The 23,244-nt window shown below is 34.7% G+C and overlaps 2 protein-coding genes across 8 annotated transcripts in view; one reads left to right on the forward strand and one right to left on the reverse strand.

The window, feature by feature from the left end:
- The window catches only part of LOC309647379 (membrane cofactor protein-like), a 212,086-nt gene extending 189,406 nt beyond the window's left edge, over positions 1-22,680 (forward strand). For 2 of the 7 annotated variants that reach the window (XM_082434713.1, XM_082434712.1), the window contains exons 6-13: positions 3,123-3,305; positions 3,695-3,739; positions 3,851-3,895; positions 5,931-5,978; positions 12,281-12,331; positions 13,816-13,851; positions 14,354-14,414; positions 20,329-22,680. In XM_082434713.1, the coding sequence (XP_082290839.1) occupies positions 3,123-3,305; positions 3,695-3,739; positions 3,851-3,895; positions 5,931-5,978; positions 12,281-12,331; positions 13,816-13,851; positions 14,354-14,414; positions 20,329-20,398 (539 nt within the window). In that variant the 3' untranslated portion in view covers positions 20,399-22,680. Of the gene's footprint in view, positions 1-3,122; positions 3,306-3,694; positions 3,740-3,850; positions 3,896-5,930; positions 5,979-12,280; positions 12,332-13,815; positions 13,852-14,353; positions 14,415-14,983; positions 15,028-20,328 lie in introns of all 7 variants that reach the window. The other 5 variants (XM_082434715.1, XM_082434714.1, XM_082434718.1 and 2 more) reach the window with 5 other exon arrangements.
- Positions 18,897-23,244, reverse strand: part of LOC309647585 (uncharacterized protein) — a 74,632-nt gene continuing 70,284 nt past the window's right edge. The window contains exon 8 of the mRNA XM_082435022.1: positions 18,897-19,115. The gene's annotated coding sequence lies outside the window, so the exon portion shown is untranslated. The remainder of the gene's footprint in view (positions 19,116-23,244) is intronic.

Genomic DNA, 23,244 nt, shown 5'->3' on the forward strand with positions numbered 1-23,244 from the left:
AACCTATGTTAGCACCATAGACAAACATTTACTCACAATGAACCAAAGACTTAAATGTAAAACCTAAAACCATAAGGCTTTTACTAGAAAACGTAGAAAATATTTCTGCCTTAGCCAAAGATTTCTTAAATCAATGCTAAAAGCATGATCCTTCTTCTTTAAAGAAAAAATATTAATTGGACTTATTAAAAACTCAAAACTTCTGCTTCAATTACACTGTTCAAAGAATGAATAAAATGAGCCACAGACTGGGAGGAAATATTTGCAAAATACATATCTGCTAATGGACTTGTATACAATATATAAATAACTCTCAAAAACACAATAAGAAAAGAACCCAATTTTTTTTTAGATGGGCAACATATTTGAATAGATCTGTTTCACCAAAGAAGACATATGTATGCCAAAAAAGTACATGAAAAGTTGCTTGATATCATTAGTATTACAGAATGGAATTTAATACCATAGTGAGGTATCACTAAACAGCTATTAGAATGGCTGAAATTTAAAAAACAAAACCTAAAAACTAACAATACCATTAACTGGCAAGTATATGGAGCAATTGGAGCTCTAATACATTGCTTGTAAGAATGCAAAGTGGTATGAACATTATGGAACACAGTTTGGCAATTCCTTATAAGGTTAAATATACATTTACCATACAACTCAGCAACATAAATAAAAAGGTATGTTTATATAGAAACCTGCATGAGAATATTCACAGCAGCATTAGTCATAATCGTTCCACACTGGAATTAGTCCACATGTCCTTCATCTGGTAATGGATGAACAGCCTATACCACATCCATACAATGGAGTAATACTCTGCAATAAAAAGAAATGAACTCCTGAATCATGCAACAGCAGGAATGAATCTCAAATGCATTATGCTAAGTGAAATAAGCCATACTCAGAGGCTGTGATCCCATTATGACATTCTGGAAAAGCAACATTATAGGGACAGAAAACAGATTAGTGGTTGGCTGGTTGGATAAGGTGGTCGAGAGGTGGGGAGGGTTGATTACAAAGTGGCATGAGGAAGTATTTGGAGATAATGGAACTTTTGTTATTGTGCAGGTAATTACATGATTATTTGAATTGATCAAAACTAATACAGCTGTACACTTAAAAGGGTGAGATTTACTGTATGTACTTTGTTATCTAGTAAACCTAACTTAGAAGAAAATCATTAGGTACAATTAAGAACATATTGGCCCAACAGTGAAAAATATCAGTGACAGAGCAATAGAAATCCACCATGATTTGAAAAGAAAGATTAAAATAAGAAACAGAGAGAAAGACCTTTGGGAGAAAAAGCAAAGAGTCAAACATACATGTAACTGGAGTTTCAGAAGAGAGGAGAGAGGAAAATATAGAAAATCATTTCAATAAATACTGGCCAAAAATTATCTAAATTTGATCCAAAACAACAACCCCACAGGTCTGGGAAATTCACTGACCCTAGCAGAATAAATTTCAAAAATTTACCAAGAAACCGCCACTAAACTAAACACAACATGGTAAAACTACTGAGAACAAAAGAAAAAGTAGCCAGTGAGAGGGAAAAACAAAAAACAAAACACAAACATATTACATCCTCCCTCTCCTCACCCCAAAGTAAGAATGACGTGACAGCTGACTTTTGTTAAGGAACTGTTGAAACTACAAGGCAATAATTTCTGCTAATGTGCTGAAAGAAAAAACAGCCTAGAATTCTCTGTCAAAGAGAAATCTTTCAGAACTGAAGGTGAAATAAAAACAGTTTCAGATAAACAAAAGCTAAGAGAATTTGTCATTAGCCAACCTGGACTATAAGAATTGATAAGGAAGTTCTCCTGGCTGAAGAGAAATAATACCTGATGGAAATTCAGACCCAAAAGAAAGGAGAAAGGACACTCTTCTGGTTTAAAAGGCAGTGTATTATCTGGCCCTCAACTATTACTCAGATTTAATCTCATAAGATATTCTCTTGAACTCACTGCCCAGCCCAGTGTTTCTTGATTTTGTTTTTTCCTAAATTCTGTCAAACCCATTAATGGATCCTGAATCCTAGAGGGTCAGAATGAGTATTTTACTTTTTAAGAAGTAGAGTAGAATGGGAAATATCAGAGTACACTGGTCTGAGGGCTAAGTAGTAACTTTTAATGTTATCTCAGGCCTGTTTGTTTATATACTGGTTTACAATGTAAAATGTATTTCTTTTTTTTTTAAATTTTTTATTATTTTTATATATATATATCTATATATATATATATAGATTTTTTTTTTTGGCTGTGTTTCTGTGCGAGGGCTTTCTCTAGTTGTGGCAAGCGAGGGCCACTCTTCATCGCGGTGCGCGGGCCTCTCACTATGGCGGCCTCTCCCGTTGCGGAGCACAAGCTCCAGACGCACAGGCTCAGTAGTTGTGGCTCACGGGCCTAGTTGCTCCGCAGCATGTGGGATCTTCCCAGACCAGGGCTTGAACCTGTGTCCCCTGCATTGGCAGGCAGATTCTCAACCGCTGCGCCACCAGGGAAGCCCAAAATGTATTTCTTGATCTCTGGGTTACAGTCCAGAATGTTTGGAAAACACTGCCCTAACTCCACTGGCCTTTGTACTTCTTGAACATCCCAGTTCCTGTGTGTTGTTGTCACCTGAGAACTTTCTTTTTCATATCTTGGCATGGCTAGCTTCTTTTCAACTTTTAAATTTGAGCTCAAATATTACCTTCTAAGAAAAGTTTTTGCTGCCTTTCTAAAAGAGCAGGGTACCGCAGTTAGTGTCAGCATGATCTTAAAAAAATCCTAGAGCTAAAGAGCATTGAAAGTTTCTTTTGAACTTACCCTGAATTTGTGTCTGGTACTCAGACCTTTCTCAAAACTTGTCAATAATGGAAAGAAAATGTAGGAAAGCAAATAAACTATAATGACAGCCTGTTTTAGGTGGGAAAAGGTTATTAGATTTCTCCAGATCTGTTCACCTGGAATTCAAATGCACAAAGTCTTTTTTTTTTTTTTTTTTCAATTAACATCTTTTCATTCCTTTCCTCTTTCTTTCCACTGGAAATTATTACTTTGCACTAGTTTTTCTGGTCCTGTGTGAAAGCAGCTTTCCATTAATTCTGGAATTTCTCCGTTTTTCAGTGGTCAAATGTGTATATCCATACGTTGAAAATGGAGTGATAGTCTCAGGACTCGGACCAAAATTTTACTACAAAGCGACGATTGTATATAGATGCAACGAGGGTTTTAAGCTTAATGGCAGCAACAAAATTGTCTGTAGTGCGAACAGTACTTGGGAGCCTGAGATACCAACATGTACTAAAGGTATAAATATTGTCGTTTTTCTTTGTTTTTTTTTTTCTTTGAGATTAAATATCAATGATACAGAATAATAGAAAAGAAACAATTTTCGTATTTAACTGTCTTGTATTCATTTCTATGATAGTTGTATGACTTCAAATTCACAAAGAAATCTGCTGTTGCGATTTTGTATGTCTTTATAGGGTCTTAGCATTTCATGTACATCACACACGTTATAAATTTCTCTTGTTTAGCATTTTTTACATGTAAAAATGAATAGCAGTCATTTTTCAGAGTAAATTGAAGCATAGGAAGTTTTACCTAAATAAGAGTGAAAGGCATAATTCATATTAATGAAAAGAAAATAATAATGCCCAAGTTTTTTATTCAGTCTACATCATTTTGTTTTCCAGAGTCAACTACTCCTAGTACCCAGCCTCCAATTTCCAGTGCCTCAGGTTTAGTAACTACCTGCATATATTTTTTCAAAAGTCTTTTAAATTCCTGGTGAAAATGCCAGCAGTATCTCCCAAGTGTTTGATCCAATCTACACTTTTTTTGTTTTCCAGTGTCAACTCCTCCCAGTTCCCAACCTCCAATTCCCAGTGTCTCAGGTCTAGTAACTTCCTGCTTATATATTTCAAAATCTTTTACATTCCTTGTGATTTTTTTTAAAATCTTTTAAATTCCTATGCTTTATACTCATTCATCAATTTTAGGAATGAAAGGAAGAAGAACATAATAACAGCCATTTTAGTTGTTACATTTAGTGACTTTAAAATTATTTGCAGGGCTTCCCTGGTGGCGCAGTGGTTGAGAGTCTGCCTGCCAATGCAGGGGACACGGGTTCTAGCCCTGGTCTGGGAAGATCCCACATGCCGCGGAGCAACTGGGCCCGTGAGCCACAATTACTGAGCCTGCATGTCTGGAGCTTGTGCTCCGCAACAAGAGAGGCCTTGATAGTGAGAGGCCCGCGCACCACGATGAAGAGTGGCCCTCGCTTGCCACAACTAGAGAAAGCCCTAGCATGGAAACGAAGACCCAACAAAGCCATAAATAAATAAATAAAATTTAAAAAAAAATTATTTGCAGTAGTCTGCAGATATAAGCAGGTGGCAAGTTAAGTAAACTTTAAACATGTTTACTTACATGTAAAATGATTAAAAGATTTTTTTTTGGTGGATGATTTAAAACCTTCCTTACTGAGTGATAGTAAATTTAAAATGGGATCCATTTAAAGCACTTAGCACAGTGCCTGGTATCTAGAAAGCTCTTAAAGGTAGCTTGTATGCATTACAGCATAACTCAAATTAATATTAATGCAGAGGAAGGTCCATGGCGTCTGTTTTTTAACATGTATGTTTTCTGTGTCATCGACATTGATAATTTATTCATTTTAAAAGTGATCTGTTGACACCTTTACAGGGTATCTTCTGGATCTAGGACTATGTTTCTTTTCCCAGACCGTGACCAGTTTGGTTCTGCAGGGACTACTGATTAGCTGCTCTGCCTAAGACTTGAGAGACTATTTTGATATGGTGGAAGGAATTATCTTCCTGATTTCAGGGCTGCTATCTCTGGCTTCTTCTCTTTGGTTGCATCAGAAGCAAGAGACAAGAGGAAGAGAGGAAGAGCATTAGCCTGGGCAGACTGCACTCAGGGTCCCAGTGTGGCTCTGCTCACTAAAGTAACATCATTTCTATAGGTTCCAGTGTCCCATTGTTTAATGACTCAAACAAATGTTATCTACTGGCTTTTAATTTGTTTACTTCCTATTGTCCTAATATTTTAAGGACTGAGGGGAATTTTTCATGTTAACATGGTAATTAGAACACCTTTTTATAATTCCTGTAAACTTGGTATCCAGTAATCTCCTTGAGTACCTTGGTGAGGGCTGTGAAGTTTTGGGGGTAAAAAGATGTTTTTTTTGGTGGATGATATTGACCCATCCTTGTTTACTCACATGGTCCTATTGGGACTATGCACTGTGGTATACTATGTTTGTTGATAGGCTCTTTTGAAAGAATTGACCATAAGCATTTTATAAAGGATTTATAAAACACTGATACAGTTTAGTGTTTGAAGAAGAGAGAATTGTGAGGACAAATTTATAAAGTAGGTAAATTACAGGGATTTTTTTTTTAAATATCAAAAATCCAAACTCCTCATGAGACTGTCAATCATTTTTTATCATCAGTTAGAGAGTATGAAAAGGATCATTAGTGACATATAATGGTGATAAGGTAGATCTGATTATGCGAATATGAAAAAATGTGGGCAAAATATTAAGTGGAAAAGAAAAGGATACAAATTATGTAATAGGATACTATTGGATGGTATTTTTTTAAAGATTCATATCTTTATTCTGAACACATATTTTTATGGTTTATTATTAGTTAACTTCTAGGATTTCCATTATATAATACAAAGCCATAGTGAACATTCTTATGGATACATTCGTATGTACTTGTGTAAATATATATTTTAGGTTAACTTCACAGAAGCAGAATTGCAAAGTTTAGGAAGTATGTGTATTTTTCACTTTGAGAAATAATTCAATTTGAGAAATAATCTTTTTAAAAAATCAAAAGTAAATCCATAATTTTGTATTGATAAGTCTGGAGAATTGAATCAAGTTTATTTTTCCAGATTCCAAGCCTACTCATCCAACTACGACTCTGGGATCAAGTCATCCAGGTTCAGGAGTTCTTTATTCTACATATATTGCTTAGAACTTTTTAGGGTGATGAGTGAAAAATGATGTCACATATTAATTTGCATTTATTTAATTATCAATGAAGCTGAGCTTTTTTCATCTACAGTTATTTATTCATGTCCTTTTTTCATTTTTCTATTTGGTTTCTAAAATATTTCTTGTTGATTTGTCAGAACTCATCAAAGCCTGTTTAAAATGAACTTTTTTTTCTAGGTTTTTTTTTTTTTTCCTTATATTTACTAGTCAGTTTTCTTTTAAAATTTTATATTATTGGGTATATATATTGCTTTTTATAACTTTTAATTACATAAATAGTATATGAATATGAATTTGTAAAATTTCAAACATTATGAAAGCATACAGAGTAAAAGATTACTTCTCCTCCTCTTTCTCTAGTCCATTTCCTGAATCATCACTTAATAGTTTAGGGTATCTTTTTATTTCTGTACATCAACATCTTTTTATGTGTACTTATACATATTTTGGCTTTTTTTTTTTTCTTAACCAAAAATGGCATTATGCTGCTCATATTTTTCTGAAACTTTCACTTTTTCCATTTAATGTCTTGAATTGGGATTGTTTTTAGATTTACTCCCATCCTTTTTAATGATGACTTTAATATATACCATATTTAGCTATTCTCCTATCAGTGGTCATTTACATGTGTATTTTACATTGATAGGTAGCTAGCTGGGTGTATTGATCTTTTCCCTAATGGTTATGACTGTGTATCCTTCTTATAAAAGCTTCAGGACTTCCCCATGCTGAAATTATATGAACATCTTAACCATACATCCTGATTGTATTATTTGCATTACATCGTTGTTTTATCTGAAATTCATTGTGGTATGTGGAATGAGATTAGGTTCATCTCCATTCCACCCACCCCATCTAATGGCTAAGTAGAACCATTTGTTGAGTAAGTTGTCTTCTCTACCTACAGCTGTTTTGAAGTGCCAATTTTTATCATACATTAAATAAAGTCATAGGTGTTCTAGTCTTCTCTCTGTTCCCTTGATCTCTGTCCATTCCTGTGCCCCCACTAAGTCGATTTCTTGATGGTGGTACTAGGATATGTTTTAATATCTGGCAGAAGACATCCTTTTCAGAAATGTTCAGGCTATTTTCTATGTTAATTTTTCTAGATAAATTTTTTTTTGACTATTTCAACCATTTTAAGTATACATTTCAGTGGCATTAAGTACATCACTACTAGCTATCATCACAACTCTTTCATCATCTCAAAATGAAAGATTGTATCCATTTAATAATAACCCTCCCCTCAGCCCTGGTAACCAATATTCTACTTTCTATCTCTATGGATTTGACTATTCTAGGTCAAGAAGTAGAATCACTTCTGACTTATTTCACTTAGCATGATGTTTTCAAGGTTTGTCCCTCTTGTAACATGTAGCAGAACTGTATTCCCTTTTATGGGTGAATAATATTGCATTATTTGTATATACCATATTTTGTTTATCCATTCGTTTGTTGATAGCCACTTGGGTTGTTTCCACCTTTTGGCTATTCTGAATAACACATTGGGTTATATGGTAATTCTGTGTTTCCCTTTTTGAGGAACAAACTTAGTTTCTTCCTCAGTGGCTGCACCATTTTACATTCTAACCAGTGATACACATAGGTTCTAATTTCTCCACCTCTTTGTCAACACTTATTTTTCTGTTTTTTGATAATAGCCATCCTTATACATGTAAAGTAGTATCTCATTGTGGTTTTCTTTTTTTTAATTTCCCTAATGATTAGTAATTGATCATCTTTTCATGTGCTTATTGGTCTCTTATAGATCTTCTTTGGAGAAATGTCTACTCAAGTCCGTTGCCTATTTTTGAATTGGTTTTTTGTTGTTGTTGAGTTTTAGGAGTTCATTATGTATTTTGGATATTAATCTCTTATCAGATACATTATTTGAAGATGTTTTCTCCCATTCTGTGTATTGCCTTTTCACTCTGTTGGTAGTGTCATTTGAAGCACAAAGGTTTTTAATTTTGGTAAAGTCCAATTTATCTATTTGTTCTTTTGTTGCCTGTATTTTTGGTGTGATATACAAGAAATCATTGCCAGATCCAATATCATGAAGATTGTCCTCTATGTTTTCTTCTAAGCATCTTACAGTTTTAGCTCTGAAGTTTAGTTCTATGATCTTTTTTGAATTAATTTTTGTATATGATGTAAGTGTCCAACTTCACTATTTTGCATGTGGATATCAGTTTTCCAAGAACCATTTGTTGAAGAGATTGTCCTTTCCCCATTTTTCCCCATTGAATGTTCTTAGCACCCTGTTGACAGTCATTTAACTATATAAGCAAGGTTTTATTTCTGGGCTTTCTGCTCTATTCCATTAGTCTGTGTGTTTGTTTCTATGCCAGTACCACTCTGTTTTGATTATTGTAGCTTTTTAGTATGTTTTGGAACCAGGAAGTATGAGCCCTCTCAACTTTGCTCTTCTTTTTCAAGATTTTGCTTGACTATTGCTAGTCCCTTGATTCCCTATGAATTATAGGTTTGATTTTTCTATTTCTGCAAAATGGATTTTCAAGATGGTGATGGGGTTGCATTTAAAATGTAGATTGCTTTGTGTAGTGTTAACATCTTAATAATATTAAGTCTTCCAATCCATGAACACAGGATGTCTTTCCATTTATTTATGTCTTTAATTTTTTTTCAGCAATGTTTTGTAGTTTTCACTGTATGAATGTTGCACTTCCTTGGTTAGTTTATTCCCAAGTATTTTATTCTTTTTGATACATTGTAAATGGAATTGTTTCCTTAATTTCCTTTTTGGATTGTTCATTGCTCATGTATAGAAATGCAACTGATTTTTGTTTGTTGATTTTGTAGCCTGCAGCCAACTTTGCTGAATTCTTTTATTCTATCAGGTGTGTGTGTGTGTGTGTGTGTGTGTATGTGTGTGTAATGTTTAGAGTTGTCCTTTTATAAGATCATGTCATCTGGAACAGAGATCATTTATTTCTTCTTACCCAATTTGGACGCTTTTTATTTCTTTTACTTGCCTAATTGCTCTGTCTAGAACTTCCAGTGTTATGTTGAATAGAAATGGCAAATGCAGGCATCCTGGGTTGTTTCTTATCTTAAGGGAAATACTTACAGTTTTTCACCATTGAATATGATGTTAGCTATGGATTTTTTATAAATGGTCTTTATTATGTTAAAGTTTCCTTCTATTACATATCAGATTCTAAATTGTTTTTAAGCCCTCCTGTACCTTTTAGTTTTTTTGTTCTGTTGAGATATAACTGACATAGGGCACTGTATAAAATTTACATTTTACGTCATAATGATTTGGCTTGCATACATCATGAAATGATTACCACAGTAAGTTCAGTGAACATCTGTCATCTTATATACTACAAAATTGAGGAAATAGAAAAAAAATTTTTTCCTTGTGATGAGAACTCGTAGAGTTTACTCTCTTAACAACTTTCTTACATAACATACAGCAGTGTTAGTTATATTTATCATGTTGTGCATTACATCCCTAGTACTTATTTATCTTATAACTAGAAGATTGCACCTTTTGACTGCCTTCATGCAATTCCCCTTTCCTCCCACCCTCTGACTCTCTTAACCACAAATCTGATCTCTTTCTATGAGTTTGTTTGTTTGTTTGTTTTTGAAGTATAACTGATCTACAGCACTATGTTAGTTCCTGGTATACAACATAATTAATATTTTCATACATTTCAAAATGATCACCATGGTAAGTCTAGTTACCATCTGTCACCATACAAAGATATTACATAACTATTGACTATATTCCCCATACCTTACATTTCATACCCATGACTCATTTATTCAGTAACTGAAAGTTTTTACCTCCTAATCTCCCTCATCTATTTCTCTCCTCCCCGTACCTCGAATCCTCTCCTCCTGGCAGCCACCTGTTTGTTCTATGTATGACTCTCTTTCTGTTTAGTTATGTTTATTTGTTTTGTTAGATTCCACATATGAGTGAAATCATATAGTATTTGTCTTTCTCTGTCTGACTTGCTTCACTTAGCATAATACCCTCTAGGTCTATCCATGTTGTCACAGTTGGCAAGATTTCATTCTTTTTTTATTCCACTGTATGTGTGAATGTGTGTGTGTATATATATTTATTTATGGATAAAGAAGATGTAGTGCGTGTGTACAGGGGGGCTTAAAACCAATTTAGGATCCAATTTGTAATAGAAGGAAACTTTAACAAAGTAACATTCATCTATGGATGGGCACTTAGTTTGCTTCCATATCTTGGCTATTATAAATAATGTGCCAGTGAACATAGGGGTGCATATACTTTTTGAATAAGTGTTTTCATTTTCTTAGGGTAAATACCCAGTGTTGGCTTGTATGGTAGTTCCATTTTTAATTTTTTGAGGAATCTCCATACTGTTTTCAATAGTGGCTGCACCAATTTACATTCCCACTAACAGTACACAGGGGTTCCCTTTTCTCTACATCCCTACTGGTATTTGTTATTTGTTGTCTTTTTGATGATAGCCATTCTGACAGGTGTGAGGTGATATATCATTGTGCTTTTGATTTGTACTTCCTGATGAGTAATGATGTTGAGCATCTTTCATGTGCCTGTTGGCAATCTGTATGACTTCTTTGGAAAAATGTCTATTCAGGTCTTCTACCTATTTTTAAACTGGGTTCTTTGTTTTTTTTTGATGTTGAGTTGTATGTGTTCTTTGTATATTTTGGATATTAACCCCTTGTCAGATATATTGTTTGCAAATATCTTCTCCTATTCATAGGTAGCCTTTCTTTTTGTTGATAGTTTTCTTTGCTGTGTAAAAGTTTTTTAGCTTGATGTAGTCCCATTTGGTTTTTTTACTTTTGTTTCCCTTGCCTGAGGAGACATCCAAAAAAATATTGCTAAGGCTAAAGTAAAAAAAGGGTATTTGCTATGTTTTCTTCTACAAGTTTTATGCTTTCAGGTCTTAAATTTAAATCTTTAATCCATTTTGAGTTTATTTTTGTATATTTTGTGAGCAAGTAGTTCAGTTTGATTCTTTTTCATGTTGCTGTACAATTTTCCCAACACCATTTATTGAAGAGGCTGTCTCTTCCCCATTATGTTTTCTTGTCTCCTTTGTTGTAGATAATTTTCCATATAGGTGTGGGTTTACTTCTGTGCTCTCTCTTCTGTTCCATTGTTCTATGTGTCTGTTTTTGTGCTAGGACCATACTGTTTTGATTATTTTAGCTTTGTAGCATAGTTTTAAGTCAGGATGTGTGATACCTCTAGCTTTGTTATTCTTTCTTAAGATTGTTTTGGCTATTCGGGATCTTTTTGTTTCCATACAAATTTTAGAATTATTTTTTTCTAGTATTTTGATAGGGATTGCATTGGATCTGTAGATTACCTTGGGGTGTATGGTCATTTTAACAATATTAATTCTTCCAGTCCAAGCACAGTATATCTTTCCATCTGTGTTGTCTTCAATTTCTTTCATCAGTGTCTTATAGTTTTCTGAATATAGGTCTTTTACCTACTTATTTCTTGGTATTTTGTTCTTTTTGATTTGATTGTAAATGGGATTGTTTTCTTTTTTTTTTCTTTTCTTTTTTTTAAATAATCAGTAGGATGTTACCACAAGATAATGGTTCTCTTTTTTTTTTTTTTTTTTTGATTTATTTATTTATTTATTTTTGGCTGTGTTGGGTCTTCATTTCTGTGCGAGGGCTTTCTCTAGTTGCGGCAAGTGGGGGCTACTCTTCATCACGGTGCACAGGCCTCTCACTATCGTGGCCTCTCTTGTTGTGGAGCACAGGCTCCAGACGTGCAGGCTCAGTAGTTGTGGCTCACGGGCCTAGTTGCTCTGCGGCATGTGGGATCTTCCCAGACCAGGGCTCAAACCCGTGTCCCCTGCATTAGCAGGCAGATTCTCAACCACTGCGCCACCAGGGAAGCCTAGGGATTGTTTTCTTAATTTTAGTTTTAAGTATAATCACATTGAATCCATAGGATAATTCTGACAACACACTAATGATTAATTTGTTTGCTGTACCACAGAATATTGTCCCAGGAAATGTTACTGGACAGGAAGAAGAATGCTTTGATACTGAATATAAATTTATAATATTTTGATACTACTTTTAATGAGAAACGTTAATATAGTTTACATAAGGAAAATGAAATTATAAGGGTTTTTGTACAAAGTCAAAAAATCAAAACCTATGAATTTAGAGGACTTTAAGCTTTATTGTTTTTTCTCCTTCTTTTTTTTACTTCCATTTTTTTCTTTTTTACTAGGATATCCCAGTCCCAGTGATGAAACACCACCTAAAGATGCTGAGAGTTTAGGTATTATTTTGGTTGTTAATAACCCTGCATCATGAGGCCCTAGTTTTCAACATGGAAATATTACCGTTATCTGTAGTTAGAAAAGAGACAACATGTCACAAATTGGTGATAATTGTTCAATGTGTAATTGTAAAATTGTACATTTTAAGTAATTTTAAAGGTGAAGATACCATGACAAATATAAGTGGTACTATGTATAGGCACATGTGGGTAATACAGTTTTTAAGAGGTTCCCCAATTTAGGCTTCCTAGCATGATAAGTTTACTTTCTTAAATAATACAGTTATATGTAGTTTAATATATATAAAACATAGCTTGTTTTCCATGTGATAGTGTTACTATGTAATGGCAATTTTTAGATAAATTATCCTTCTACTGGTACCTTGTATGTACAAGCCTTAAAGTACTACTAGTTGGGTTAGTTTTTCTATATCAAGCTGGGGTAGCACACTTAATGTTGGCTCACATAGTTCACACATATGTGTTAAAGAACTTGATGAAGTATAGTTGTGACAGTTAAATGAAATATAAAGATTTACTGGTAAGGAAATGAAAAATAGCTATTACTTTACTTTAGACTAGTAAGGTTAATCTTTTTATAAAATGTACTTTAGGCTTGTTATGTTTTCCCTCTGAAAACTGGTCAAATTGCCACTGTGTCAAGTGAATCCAGTACCATCTCAAGATGCTTACACTTGATAATATTTATGAAATAAAACGAACAGAGCTGAACATGACATTTTATGCTATGAGTTATAGATAATAAAAGTAATGGCAGTTTAGAAGCAGAGGTACTACTGACAAACATTTCTAAGAATTAAGATTTGGTAGTATTATTTATTGCTCTCTGGATAGTCAAAAATGCATGTTTACGTTTCTGTGCATAGGTTTTATCCATGTGCCCTGGTGTTCCCTTTACATTCTTAGAGCAAATCTCCTTGTAGTCTTAATCTGGGGGGAAAGGGGAATAGGAGCTGTGATGATACAATGATGTATTGTTTGTGAAGACTCTGCAAATAACGTCTATATGATAGATTAATAGCACTCTATTTATGACTTATTCTACAGACCCACTTAGGGAAAAAATATATGTTAAATTTCTAACAAAATCATAAGTAATAAAAGACTGAATGTTGAACTAAACGAACTATAGTGGGCTACTACATTTCTAAAATGATTTTCCTCTAAACTAGTAAATTCTAATTGTCTTAGTTACCTTTACTAAATAACCTGGTGTGGTAGCTACAGCATACAACAATGAAAAGTGAGGCTCCTGTTAGGAGTTTCACAAGGTGTGTCCTAACCCTGGAATGTGATTAGAAGGGTTCTGTGATGAAAATAACCTGGAAGCACTAGCAGTCATGCTAAAACTAGATTGATAATTTTTTCTTTGTAGTTATAGATGATCTGATCAAATTAAAATGCAGCTGCTACCTGGAGACCCCTAGGTATTTATCTCCCAAACTGTTTTCATTTTTTCTCAGGTGCAGGAATCATTGTTGCAATTGTCATTGGTGCACGTACGTATCCCAAACTTTGATACCAATTAAATCAAGACATTACTCTGAAGAAGTGCAATCGTTTTTTAAAAGATTTTTCAATTTCTGTGGCTTTATACCTTGAAATTAAGTAAAACAGGAAAAACCTGACCTTTTATATAATACACTACCTTGTATTAGTGTTTGTCTATTCCTTTGTATTCTACATGTCCAGTTACTAACAAACCTTAAATAATACAAGTTGTTTCAAGATCATTGCTCATATGAGTTTGCATACCAAATATGCTTTGGGTAATTTTCTCAATTAATCAAGGACTCTTCTCTGACTTACTCTGTACTGTTTAATGCAAAGAACTGGATTGATACTGAAGAGTCCAGAGGGAATGTAAATGTATATGTGCTTAAATAAGATAACATTTTCTAGCCATGGAAATCTGACCATCATTTATTTCTTCTGCTAGATTTTGAATCTTGGCAATGATTTTTCACAGTTACATATCATTTGTTTCCTGATTTCTTGTAGTTTTTGGCGTTGGAGTAGTTGTCTGCGGCATCTGCTTCTCTTTTTGCAAAAAGAAGAAAGGGTAAATTAAACCATGTTTTTTAATTTATTGGTCCTTCTCACAGTTGACATAGTTTTGTGCAGTTTTTGTTTGTAGTCTGTATTGCATGTTATTTTTTCAAAAAATGCACCTGCATGAGTGTGTTGTCTGAATTACATTTCTTTACTAAAAATGTTTTCAGCTGCTTTCAATATCATTGCAACAAGAGTAATCTGTGCAGGTTGCTTCAGCTAATTATGATGTAAGAAAAATTTCTGTGGGATTTGAGGTTTAAGTGCTGTAGTAAATCATGGACCGTTTTGGGGCTTTCTCTATCCTAGGTGTACCCAACTTCCTAGATTGGACTAATGGCCAAGATTAAATATTATAAAATGGTTCACTGTGGAGACTTTGACAGCTGTAGCCACTGTAATTTTTATGGTGAAAGTTTTCAGTTGTCTGTATAACTTAGGTAGTAGTAAGAAGCTACATAGATGGCTCATTCAGATACCCAGTTTGCTTTCTTTTAGATTTGTTATTTATACAAGTTAAACTGGGGAATTTTAAGCAACACTATTTGATTTCCCTCTTATGTTCTCTTAATTTACTAGGTCGCGGTAAAACTGATTGGGTTAAACTAAAAGTTGCTGAGAGGGTAAGATTTATAAGGCACTTTATGAACTCTGTCTTTTTATCTATAAAAATGAAATAAGGGGGGGACTTAAAATTGAAAAAAAAGGTACAAATACATATCTTCTAAGGAGAATAGAGTTTTTAAACATCATCTTAAATTTTAATGAAATAATTTAAAATCTAATGAAAGACTTAGAATAAAACTGGAGCATAGAGCAAGATTAGGTGCTTTGATATTTCTGACTTTTAGTGATTTTTTTCCCCCTATTACTTTGGAAATAGCTTTGAAATCAAACTAATAATTAAAAACAATTGGTATTCATGGCTTTATGATATATATTCCTTTTATATTAATCACTGGGTTTGGACTACATAATAAAAGTACATTCGTCACTCATAAAGAGCTAAAACTCTTTTTATATTTCTTGGTTATCTTTTAAAAATATCCACAGTGCCTTCATTTGAATCTTAAATCTTATATTTGTAGAACACATAGTATGCATATTTGATTTCTCTATCAGCAGTATATTTTTTAAATTACATGTACACAGCAATCTGAGAAGGAAGTACTATCAGTGAAATATTTGACAAGTCTAAAAGGTTTATCTAGAAATAACCTCTAAAGAAAGCAAAACAAAATAGCTTTCTGCTCCTCACTCTCCTTCTTTGTTTAAAACATCACTACACCAAAATAAGGTTCCCTAACAAGTATTAACCAAAAACTCTCTCTAGCTACCAGTTAATGAGTCTTTTAAAGCCAAACAATTATCTGAGCATCGTATCCCCCAGCTTAAAGTTTCAGTAGCGTTAGAGATCTGAGATCCCATTTCTAATGCGTTCCCAAGTGATGATGCTGCTGGGCCTGGACTACACTTTGAGAAACCAGGGTGTAGACCATTCCTGATGTGCCCATGCTCTTTAACTTGAAGAAACACCATCAAGCTTATTGGGAAGTGTTTTACCTGTTTAAGATTATTGGATTTTTTAAAGACTCCTCATTTATGTGTATGCTTCTTTAAAAGAATGTGAAGTGATACCTAGCTTTAGTTTGCCTTTCTTTTAAAAAGGTAAATATTTTTATTATATTCTTTGCATTGTTTAATGTCCATATTTTCCCCCCCAAATTGCTTTTGTTGCTTTAGAAACTCCTTTACAAGACTGTAAAATATATGCAGTTGCTTCTCTATTCCTAGGGATAACTCTGGAAGCAGGATACCAGGCACAGTAATCCAGAATTGCTGTTAATGGGAGTTCCCTGGTGGTCCAGTGGATAGGACTCAGCACTTTCACTGCTGTGGGCTGGAGTTCAATCCCTGGTTGGGGAACTAAGAACCTGCAAGCCTCGTGGCGCGGCCAAAACTAAAATAAAAAAACACACATTTGCTGTTAAAACTTGATACAAAATGGATTTGATATAAACTTGTATTTATGATAATTTGGGAACACAATTACCCTGCTACAATATTTATACCAAAGCATGAAAATAGTATAAGGAGTCATTTTTAAGACCATTAAATTATGATGAAATATGGCCACAGGGTTAAAGTACTCTGTTATAGTTTCCTGTTTCTTAGCTCTCAACTAAGAATAGAATAGGATCCCAGTTGGTCTGATGGGCTCCATCTACACCCTCCTTCCTTTTCCCTTGCAGTCTCCTTTCTTAACTAACTCTTCAGGCAAACTTTCCAGCCTTGGAATCCATAGCCCTTGCCTCTCCTTTGCTGTTGCTTGAGTCCTGTCTTGCATGTCCTGACTGTGTGGTTCCAAAAAACAGATACCTTTTGTTTACATTAATGTTTTCAATTATTTGTTGTGAATATTTTTTTCATAAATGCATGATTTTCTCTACTCGGGTTAAATCATCACTGGATAAGTGAGAGTTTTTTAAGTTCATTAGAATTATTGCAATAATTTATGTATTTTAGTAACAGTGACTGAGTACTTTTTCTTTTTTTCCATTAAGGATATTTATTATTTGTTGTAATTTTAAAATATTTTCATGTTATATTAATAATGACTGATCCAGTAACTGTAATTTTTAAGCTGTCTGCTTACATTAATATTACTGAAGCTTTTTTGGATATAATATAAATGGTGAATCCAGTTCAGGTGGTGGGGAGTACAATGACATCGGTAAAAACTTGAATGGTCAAATTAACTTGAGCATTTTTCTACCTGGTTCTCAAATTCTTGAGCATTGAACAAAGGCTTTAAAAAATTTTAAACAAAAACTAGTAAATAACAAAGATGTTGTAACAGTTGAGAGAGCATATTTAAAAAATTTAGAGCCATCCTAGAAAAATGGGAAGTCATGTAATAAGTTTTACAGAGATCTTCCCTCAGGTGAAAACAATTGTGCCACAGGAAGAAACTGTCCTCGATGCAAAAGATCCATCTGAAAATGTATGATGTCATAAAATCGATTTCTGAGACAGTATTACATGGAATTAATACATGCTCTGTGTATTGCCTCAAAATCTAACGTGCTAGAGACCAGGACCATTTCTCCTCATACAATCTTATTCTGTGAAAGAGAGTTTACATTATTCACTTCAGGCGAAGAGGTTTCAGAGGTAAACAGATTGCACACAAGTTTAGAATCTGTTTATCTGCTGGATGATCTGTAAGACTTCAAAGGTAAAGTAGCTTCTTGCACCAAATTCCTGTTTCAAGTTCCTAATGAGAATCAGGAGAGCCATAATTTATGAACCTAATTGTCAGCTTTACTTCCCTTCTCCTCTATCATTGATTTTATCCCATTTTTATGCCGCTCTTGCTTCCTTTTGGTTTGACGTCACTATTTTATTCATCCCTGTTCCCTTCCTTTGTTCAGCACACCCTAACTGGTGAGAGCCACAGACAAGTAAATTTTATTTCTCTCTGAGAAAAGATGAGAGGAAGGTTTGCTTTTATCATGAAAACGTATCTGCTCTCTGTTGCGTTTCTTTTTAGAGATGTCCTTTCTTCTGAAAAATATTCAATGAATATTTAGATATTGATAAACTGAACTAAGATAAGTGGGCAGTAGACATCCAAAAGAACATTTGAATTCCTGTTCCCTTTGCTAGATTATTGATGTTTTCTCCTACCTTCCCTGTTTTAGTGTAAAAGAACGTGCATTGACAGGCTCTTGCTTTGATATAGGCGCCAACAGAGTAACGTCCCTCTTGTCCTTTCATCAGACTGTCTAGCTGCTCTACCTTCTAGCAGCTATGAATCCAAAGCTGGGGGAATTTTTTAGCCCAATGGGAAATAATCACAGAATGTGTTCATTTTAAGTTCATTTTGGTTTTTCGACAGAAACCAAAATACATTTCACTTAATTTTGTAAAGAAATTCAATTTCCACTTGTAAATATTAATTCTTTAAAGGCATTTATCTGTTTCCCTTGGCCAGGATATTTTTAACATATAAAAGAGAAACCACCAACAACAAAAAATCCTCAGATTTTGGAAAATTATGAAATGCATTGCCTTAAGTCATTTAACCCCCTCTACCTTCTGTCTCTGAATGAAATGAATTGGAAGTTCCTCCTTTTGTGCCAGAATGTGTGTCTGCATGGCCAGGAAAAGAGGAGTTATGTTTCCCACCACTTATAATGTGAGGCGCTACCCTAGGTTACAGTCATGAGTTTGGGAGCAGATTCTACAATGGCCAATAAGAAGGGCAATTTCTTAGTAAAAGCAAAGGGGTGACTTTGATCACAGGGGCAAAGGGGAAGACAAAACATACCAACTAGAATGGCACTGTGGGCCTACCCAGCCCTAGGTATCTGCTTGGTTCTCTTAGGATTCCTTTGAGGCTAAAGCCAACCAGGAAAGTAGTTTTCAGATGGGCTGTGAGCTTCAAGTTGTCTGTAAACACTTGAAGTTAACTTAATGAATGCTGAAGGTAATATGACATAACTGTAATTAGTACAATAATTCACTTTCACATTTTAATCATCTTCAAATAGCTGTGTTGTTATATGAAATTAATGTTTCTTTAAGTTTACATTAATGCAGGGACTTCCCTGGTGGTCCAGTAGTTAGGACTCCGCACTTCCATTGCAGGGGGCATGGGTTCAGTCCCTCGTCGGGTAACCAAGGTCCCGAAACCTGAGGGGTGTTGCTGAAAAAAAAAAAGAAAAAAAAGAAAAATTTTATATTAATGCTTATTTATCCTTCTCATATATTGGATTTCTATTTAAAATTCTACTTAAAGAAAAGCATTTCACTACTACAGGAAAGAAAAAAAAAAGTACTGACCTCAAAAACTAGTAAAATATAGTGGTCTTAGAGGATTCAGGATAGGCCTAAGTATTGAATCACTCTCCAGAATAGTCCTGAGGAAACTGCTATATAACAAGTATTGTGCTGTGACAGTGCTGGTTCATCGTGAAGCCTCCCCCACCAAGATAAATATGAAAGTCTCCAGAATTAACACGGTTAGCTCTTTCATGGGGCAGGCATACTGTAAACAACCGACTGGTCCCCATTTGGTTGTAGTCTGTCTATTGTAGTCAGTTTCCTAAGCAGAGACTGGAACTGCGTTTTCCAGCTCCAGAGTCAGTAGCCCTGAGTGGCTGCCGAGGACGTCAAAAGTGGCTCATCCTACTTAAGGTGAGCTTCAGTGCACACTACACACCAGATTCAAAGACTTAGTGCAAAGAAATGTACAATCCGTGGATATCAGGTTAAGTAAAATATGTTAAAACTAAGTTTCCTGCTTATCCTTTTTTTGATGTGGCTTCTAGAAAATTCAAAATTACCTGTGTGACTCGCATTATATTTCTTTGGAAAACACTGGACTTGAATAACAGAGTTTAGAAAGATGTCTGTTGTTACCAAAAAAAAAAAGTGTTATGTGAGTTTTAGTTACTTAGGAGACTCTCCAACCAGAACACATGATTTTCCTTGACTGTGAGGGGTAAATGAGGCATTACTCACTGATCTTGAACGCTGCTGGAATCATTAGCTGTTTAAAGGTTTCATCTCAGAGTTAGATTTTAAATTGCAATATTAGGAAAATGTGTGTTTCTCTGTAGTCTTCCCCATTAGCCCTAAATTAAGATAAGGGAATATTTACTAAATATATGCAACTGCTCTATTTCTTGTCTTGGAGGGAATCAAAACTATAATACAGCAATAGAAGAAGGGTTTCTAGAGTGAGATTGGCTGAACATTGGAATTATTTTAAAAGAATCATTTAATTCCTAGTTCAGTGACTCTTACTAGTATATAGTTTTTTTTTATTTGTCCATGTTCTAAATGGGCTTCTGGAATTTAATTTATGTACTTAATTATGTTCACCTCTGACCCTATTTTCTTACCTTGCTTCGTAGGAAAGAAGGTATTGCTACATACAGCGCTTACCAGGATAAGGCAACCACTCCATCAGAGTACATGAACTAAATGGTTTCCACAAACCCATGTATCATTCAGCCATGAAAATGAAGGAAATCCTACCATTTGAGACAATACAGATGGACCTTGAGGGCATTATGCTGGGTGAATAAGTCATATAAAGAAAGACAAGATCATAATCTCACTTATATGTGTAATCCAAATAACCAAGCTTATAGAAAAAGAAATCAGATTTGCCTTCATCAGAGGTGGTGGGCTGGGGGTGGTGGTTGAGTAAAGGCGGTCAGAAAATATAAACTTCCAATTATAAGATAAAAAGGTACTGGGATGTAATGTACAGCGTAGTGACTACAGTTAGTAACACTGTATTGTATATTGGCAAGTTGCTAAGAAAGTGGATCTTAACACTTCTAATCACATGGAAGAAAAAAAATTTTTTCTAGGTTCGTGAAGTGATGGATGTTAACTAAATTTACCGTGTAATCATTTTGCGATATATACATGATCAAATCATGCTGTACACCTTAAACTTATGCAGTGTTATATGTCAGTTATATCTCAATACTGAAAGAAAAAAAAATCTATAAAAATTATTTGCTAGTTTCTTACATTGTCAGGAATGGAACTGTTAAGCCATAGTGCTAACATTTTAATGTGGCTTAAGTATAGTCACCATCCTTTAATGCTTCTTTGAAATGTGTATGAATTTGTGTTTGAATATCTTGCTTGTTTTTCCTTAAATAACGCTTGTATTTATAGGGCAAGTCAACACAGTATCCCCACTAGTGTTAAGGTGGGGAAATAGTTTTTCTATAAAATTTCCAAACTCAGAGAAATATAATTCAAAATGACATTACATTTCATTTGTAAAGAAAGTGATTTTGAAATCTTTTCTGTTCAAAGATGATTGCCAACTCTTAAGATTCATTCTTCAACAGTCCCAAAATATGCATTATATATTGTTTATTATAAAAGTTTGATTTCCTTAACTAAGAATATTACCGGAAAATACTCTTACAGTTAATAGGTTAAAATACTATTTTTAAAAATTTGTAACCTCTTGGTGATTTAGAAACGCTATAAAGTTTATTTCTGGCATTTGTTCTTCGCCCCTTTTAATAACAGTAAACCAGTCTAAGAAATCCAGAAGAATTCAGCATCAGTTGCATGCTTTTGTACAAAGTTAGAGGGCTCTAACACCCATAGCAGGAATGCCAGCTCAGGACAAAGTGAACACTGTGGGCTTGTAGTTTTCTTAAAAAGAATTCCACTCTTTAAGAGAATTAGAATCCACTCTAAATTCTGTTTTTCTCTCCCCACCTGAATAAAGAGGTGTCTTACTTTAAACATGTCATCTGAATGTAGGCAGTTTTGTAGGGAATAAATTCATCAGATAACCTCAAGTTGCATCAGAATCTGAGTCTCACCTCATCTGCAAAGGGCAGAGTAAAAATGAAGCCCCATATTTCAGAAAAGCAAACTTAACTCTGTGGATTTGCTGTAGGTCATGCAAAGGGACAGGAAGAGGAAACAGCAAAGGTAGCTGTTGACGCTCAGGTGGGACGGATCCCAGCCCTCTTCTCTGTCCTCACACCAGGCAGCGCCTCCTTCAAATGAGCCAGCGGCCAAAGAGGAGGGACTGTCTCTCTAACTCCAATTACATTTTTACATGTTCTGTTTCACACTTTTATAGTTAGTAGCACAAATTGGGCCAAAGAAACGTTGCCTTAGAAATATATGAATAAAGAATCAAGAGTGAACCAGAGTAAATATTGTTTTACTCCCTAAGGACATGTTTGTAAGGCCATGTAAGTGGTCCTTCCCTTTGTAGTCTCTGATGAGGCACTTTAGGAAGATAAATTTGAGGAGAATAAATTCAGGAATTCTGAGATAAATATAGAGTTGAAGTTTTGCTGTACCCTTTTCCACATAATTTTCGAGAATCTAGCACTTGCTTAGAAGCAAGGGGGTGGCTCTAGTACATATTTTTAAAACCCTCAAAGAAGTGTTTTCAACCAAAGATTATTATGCTTACCAAAATAAATTGACTTTCATAGTATAGTTTCCACTTCAAAATTAGTTTTTCTAATTTAATATATTTACATGTAAGATTGAAATATGTGTGTACATATAAATTATGTTCTGTTTGTCAAATAATTTGTCAATTAAATATATGGGGATACCATTTTTCTCTAGAAATGTTTATTTAAATGAGAGAAGGAAAAGTGTATTTGAATTTAAAGGTTTCTTAAAACTGCATTTTGAGAATTGGACCTTCAGATCTATTAAAAAAATAAAATGTCATTATGGAGAAGTTTCATTTGTGATAATGCATTTATTTCCAGTGTGTTTTATCTCAAATCGGAGTACGCTTCTAATCGGGGCCCACCTTCTGTAAGCATTCCCCTCCAACAATCACCACTCCTGCCCCTCCCATCTCAGAGCCTTAACTTAAACATGTCCAGGCTTCTCCCCTCCGCAGCGGTCACGTGCCTCCCCTGCTCAAAGGTGCTCAGTCCTACCTCTGTTACCCACAGCATAAAGTCCATTTCATGATAGATACTTGAAAGCTTTCTACAGTTAATTCCCAACTTTTCTTCCCAAGCCTTCTCTTTCTGCAACAGTTCAGATAACCTGCTCTCAGTCAAGCCAGACAATCTGTCCTGTGCTCTCTGCTGTATTCCTGGTTCACTATTGGCTGAAGTGCCTCTGGTCTTGTCTGATCCTGGGCATCTTCCAGGGCCCAGCTCACAGAGACCATTCTGTGCAGAACTTCCTGATTTCTGCCCAGCTCTCAGCCTTCATTATTTCCTGGCCTTGAGTTCACCACATTCAAGTATCTGTATCCATGTGTGTGGGAGAAGACATATCTTCCACATCACTTTAATGCGTGG

This window comes from Balaenoptera physalus (genome assembly GCF_965194825.1).
Source record: "Balaenoptera physalus genome assembly, chromosome: 1".
In the NCBI taxonomy this organism is placed as follows: Eukaryota; Metazoa; Chordata; class Mammalia; order Artiodactyla; family Balaenopteridae; genus Balaenoptera; species Balaenoptera physalus.